Source organism: Cibotium barometz, chromosome 14 (genome assembly GCF_041138505.1).
Source record: "Cibotium barometz isolate CiBa-2024 chromosome 14, ASM4113850v1, whole genome shotgun sequence".
NCBI classification, from domain to species: domain Eukaryota; kingdom Viridiplantae; phylum Streptophyta; class Polypodiopsida; order Cyatheales; family Cibotiaceae; genus Cibotium; species Cibotium barometz.
The window spans coordinates 37,272,459-37,277,919 of record NC_141059.1 but is presented as its reverse complement, the minus strand read 5'-3'; the positions used below and the strand labels follow the sequence as shown (position 1 = coordinate 37,277,919).

Sequence of the window (5,461 nt, the reverse complement as noted above, 5' to 3'; positions counted from 1 at the left end):
AGTGTTTTGGTATGTTTTCTATGCTCAAGCACCATTCTATACTTTGAATTATCAAATATGAGTTGGCTTTAAATAAAAATTATTTGTGCATTGTGGATAATTAGAACTAACAACATTCGGTCCCCTAGCATCTTTAAAAACATTAACTTTGATGAAAGTAGTTAAGAATCATCCCGCAATGATGTACTTTCTCTTTCTACTCTCAATCTTAATGGAGAAACACTCTTTAAGCTTTCATATTGTCACAGTTGGTTTTAAATTAATATGAACATACCTTGAGCTCATTTTTCACGAGTTCCATGTTTTGATGTAAGGTGATGCCTTCGTTTTTTTAGCCAAATTATCATCTTCTTGCAGCGTACTCATCATAAAAGAGGAATTGACATTCTGCAAAACCTCTTCTTTGACATCTCCATTTGCATCATCTGCACATTCGTACATCCATCTTGGAACATCTTCTATAATCTTCACTCTCAAAGTGCTTCAAGATCTTCTTATTGCAATACACATATACCACTTTTTGTTCCCCGTCTCTGAGAATTCAATTGCGGATGGTACTATGCACATACTTGTATGTGCTCCAATTTCTTCACAGCTTGAGTTTGCAGTGCATTTTGCAAGAACGTGTACTGCAAGCGGCCTTATAAATTCACAAGATGTTCCTTTCATAATCGACCACTTCCATGCAGGTTGATCTCTTGCTAGATCCTAAACAAACTTTCCACTGAACTAAATTCTCTCTTTTGACTTGTATTTCAACAATTTTTGAACATTACTCACCATGGCTATTGATTCAGGATCCAATGAATTGACATTGTACAAATCATCCAATACTTCTTCTTCAGCATCCATCTTCATGGACCAATATTCTAGTTCCAATAAAAAAGCCACGTTGTGCAAGGGGCTATGAGGTGAAGCCCATGTAATACTCAAGTATCTTAGTAATATGAGTCGGCTTTTCTTAGTAAGTTGTGCCCTCCATTTAGTAACAATGGAGTATGAGATGGTCTTTGGATCTAACAAGCTCTCCAGAACTATCCCCAATGCATCCAAACTTTACCCATATTTGCAACTCCTATATCCAAATCTCAAATGTTATGCATAACCAGCATCATAACATGGTATGCATTTTCAACTCCATGCCATAAAGAGCCCCGTTCGAACTTCTTTTGTGGTCAATTTTTTTTTTTGGGGGGGGGAGGGGTGGATGAATGGGATCCTTAATAATAGGAGGTCTCGCGCAAGGAGGTGCACGAAAGAGGGAAAACAAATGCATGCCAACTGCACTATCAAGGACTAGAAGAAGGCAAAGAAGGAAGCGAGGGAGGGTACTCAACACCCTCAACAAAAACCGACGCACGGGAGTCAACTCTTGAAGTATGGTGTGACGAAGTTTAGATCCAGAGGAAAGGGAGGCTAGCTAGCATGATTTGTAAGTTTTCTCTTTGCCATTTTCCACTTTGTTTCCTACATGTGTCATTGTGATTTTCATATCTTATGCATGCTAAAATTTGTTGTCGGAAAGAGTAACATGTCGCCCCCCAATGTTTGTGGAGAATAGGTACGAGTGTTTTTAAGTGTTTGTTCTAAAAGAGAGTTTAAATTATGTGATTTTTTAATTATAAAACGGGGACAGAATGGGTGAGATATGTGGTGTCCCCAAATATCTCACCCATGCTGTCCCCATTTTTTAAAAAACAAACAGTACACAGCTATATGTGCTACTGTAAGCTCGGCTCTGTGTGTGGTTATAGGTATTGCTATAAGCCCAGCTATAAGCGCGGTTATTAGCATGACTGTAGCCGCGTTTTTATAACCGTGTACATAGCTGCGCATATAGCCGCATTACTGTTTTTTTCCATTTTTAGATCCTTTGAAATTTCCGCGGCTCTTCGCGGCTCTTGAGGAAATTGTACTCTTCATTTGTTGTAGTGCATTTTGCATTTCATGACTAGTAAGACTAGGCTATACCATGTACCGTTGGTGGCATTTTGTATTACTCTGAAGATATAAGCCATGCCTTTAATGCTAGTGGAATTTGAAGACATAATAAAAAAGTTTGGAATATGAATATATTCTATTGTTTTGTTTCTTGACTGAATCATTTGTGTTTTATTTCAAGCACTATTTGCTTCTTTTTTTGTGGTCATATATATATATATATATATTTTGGGGGGATGAATGGGATAGGTTGCCCTTTCTGCTTTTTTTTTTTTGGTTTTCTAGAGCCTCACAATAATAATCAAAACACTAGATTTTGCAATGAGTATTGTGACCTTTATAGGATTACTCTCTCTCTCTCTCTCTCTCTCTCTCTCTCTCTCTCGGCCCCCGCCCTCACAAGGAGCAAGACAAATCTCTCTCCAAGTTCTGGGTTCAGTGTTGTTGTGAAGGGCCTCACGAGGGTGGTAAGCACAGGCGCGGTGCAAGAAGCCGGAGAGGCTTCTTAGCCTTAGCCTGTAAGAGAATTGTTCACTTTAATGATGATTATACACTTTTTTTTTTTATAAACGTGATTGTAGGTTACTCGTTTGAATTAGCTCCAGTTTTGTTGGGAGATGATGTCGAGCATCTTGAGGATTTGAGAGAAGTGCGGGCGGACGTCGGGGTTTCGGTCCCAGCACTTCTGGATGATGTACCGGAGAGGGGGGAAGCAGGTGGGCGGAATGGCCGGGCGCAGCCCGTGGATCACCACCCCCACCGCTGCCTGCACCGGGTTGTAGTCGGCGTATGGCATCTTGCACGTCACCAGCTCCCACAACAGTATACCGAAGCTGTACACGTCGCTCTTGAAGCCGAACTACCCCTCTTCCGTTCCGGATTCCGCCCCGCATACCTACAGTAGGAGATCAATGCATGCATGTGCTCAGCTGATTATCATGAAACAAAATGGCCAATTAACTTGATTATTATTAGCGATAACTATTGCCCACCTCGGGCGCCATCCAACGGTAGGTTCCTCCAGCTGCCTCGGCCACCTTCTCATTCACTAACCTTGCCATCCCTAGATCTCCTATCACAGCATTACCCTGCGCATCTAGAAATACATTGGCCGTCTTTAGATCCCTGCAAAGACCAAAGGATAAACCCCATACTTAAGAGCCCATTTGAATATTATAATTAATCAGCATATTCATAAAAATCCAGAACTACCGACACCCTCGATCCCTGTTCATGACTACACTACGTCGTCGAAATTTTTCAAGTACCTACATGTGAACGATCTCCCTAGAGTGCAAGAATTGCATCCCTTTTGCAACATCTTTGGCCAGCTTTACAATCTCTCTCCTCATCAAGCTCTTTCTTTGCTGAAGGAATTGAAGCAGAGAGCCCCCCTCCATGAACTTCGTCACAATGCAAATGCCATGCTCTGAGCTAATGCACACTCCATAAAGCTTCAACATGTTCTTGTGGGCACAAGAAAGGAGCCCTACGACCTCTCTCCTGAACTCCCCTTCTGTTTTGCTGCCCTTGGTCGTCATGATGCCTTTCAATTGCTTTATTGCCACTTTCTGGCCGTTGTGCAAGCCTTTGTACACAACTCCGGATGAGCCCACCCCAATGCAGTCTCCTATTTCTAAGTCTTTGCCTTCAATGAGATAATGGCTAAGAAAAGTTTGGGCTGCAGCCACATAATTTTGCTTCTGATCAAAAAGTATGCGACAGATGGGGCCAATTGAGGGAATCACCTCCTCGTGATCACTACCCATGTGATTGTAATAATCTGGATTTTGATTTGTTTTAATTCAATAAAAAAGGAACTGATAAATCAATTTAACAACTGACACCTTAGGATCGAAAAGAAAAATGGGGAGATTGAATAATCAGAGGAGATTGTGGTGGTGTTCAAGGCCATAGCTGGTGGTCTTCAAGGCCATAGCTGGTGCATGCAAGAGGGGAGAGACCGGCTTCAAGGCCATAGCGCCTGGTGCATGCAAGAGGAGATTGTGGTGGTCTTCAAGGCCATAGCTGGTGCATGCAAGAGGGGAGAGACCGGCTTTATATTGTGAGCAGAGGCCGGACGTTCAACGTAACACAGAATGTAGGCCAGTCGATTAAAACCAGGGGGAGGGATGACTAGAGAGCAGATCAGGGGAGGATGCATGGCGCGTATTTTGATGGGGGTGGGGCCAACGTCTTGGGCAGCACCCAAAGATATGCAGTATAGTAGCGGCCGCAGCCAGGGCGAGCAGGTTGTTTTTTGCAATATATTTATGGTGGCGGTGGTGATTTGGGCTACAATGTGTATTGTCCAAGGGAAAGGAACTTGTGAGCACATGCATATGACCAGTGATATTAGCACCGCCTTTTAGTTCAGGCTACTAATTGCCAACCGATCAACCGGATAGGATACAGGTGCCTCGTCGCTATATCACACGGTGCTTTTAATAAGCGCCTCAGGTGGGATCGATGGCTGAGACGAGCGCGCGATTCTCGGCCATCCGATCCCATGCGATCAAAAACTAAACTAGGACGCGCAATCGACGGCTGAGACGAGCGCGCGATTCTCGGCCGTCGATCCAAAGCGATTAAAAACTAAACTAGGATCATTGCAGCGCGAACTGGGAGAAAAATTTCAGCCGTCGGATCAAGCTAAACTGGCAGCGCGATTCGTGGCCGTCGGTTGAACACCTGTAAAACCTAACTGGTGAGGGAGAAGGATGATTTGGAGACGGAGGAGTCTGAATGACAAAGCGTAACAAGCACTCGGCCGTAGTAGAGGTATGTGAAAAAACATATGTTTTGTTCGTCAATGGTCATTAGAGACAATGCGTTGGTTTACATAACTAGAGATAATTAACATTTCAAAGATTTCAAAGGCATATGCAAACGGTGATGATTTATGAGACTAATGCATAAACTTGGAGTTTATTGACAATGCAACAACTCCTCCAAACGCATATGCCAAGTTGCCAACAATGATGATTTTATGGATTGACTTTCAATAGTGTGTCCTTTGTATAGCATGATATATGGCATTTTTTGTATTGCATTTTTTTTTGAATCTTAATCATTTTTCAAGATTTTCTTCTTAAGAAATCTATTGGTTGCATGTAGCGTTCAATTAATCAGGTTTGAGCGTCTTTCATTGTCATTCAAAAAATGCCCGCTTCCACCTTGTCATATGTTCCTTACACCACCCCTTTTGATCCCTTTTACTCAAAGAAGCTTGCTTAACATTCAAGGTAATTTGCTCTCTCTCTCTCTCTCTCTCTCTCTCTCTCTCTCTCTCTCTCTCTCTTCCTTGTCTCTAAATCACTCAGTCTATTTGATATGTGGTAGGAAAATCAAAAAACAAGGTCTACGCAGTAAAATAAGAAAAGTAAAGAAAGTAGGACTGTGTAGTAAACTAGGACTGTGAGCAAACTACGACAGTCTAAGGGATAGATGAATAGCATTGTATTAAGAAATTTTTTTCGCGTTTTCAAACATGATAACTTTCTAAATATGTCCATGTGTG

General features: G+C 42.2%; 1 protein-coding gene across 1 annotated transcript; it reads right to left on the bottom strand.

Annotated features, from left to right (window-relative positions):
* Positions 1-2,174: 2,174 nt before the first annotated feature.
* On the bottom strand, positions 2,175-3,836 carry LOC147631983 (serine/threonine-protein kinase STY46-like). Its single transcript, XM_086807915.1, has 2 exons — positions 2,934-3,836; positions 2,175-2,836 (listed from the first exon to the last, which is right to left on the bottom strand). Exon 1 carries the CDS (start codon positions 3,708-3,710, stop codon positions 3,210-3,212), a length of 501 nt encoding a protein of 166 aa, XP_086664041.1. The 5' UTR covers positions 3,711-3,836; the 3' UTR covers positions 2,175-2,836; positions 2,934-3,209.
* Positions 3,837-5,461: the final 1,625 nt, after the last annotated feature.

Coding starts and splice junctions, on each gene's coding strand:
- LOC147631983 (XM_086807915.1), bottom strand. CDS start 3,710: ATGGGTAGTGATCACGAGGAGGTGATTCCCTCAATTGGCCCCATCTGT.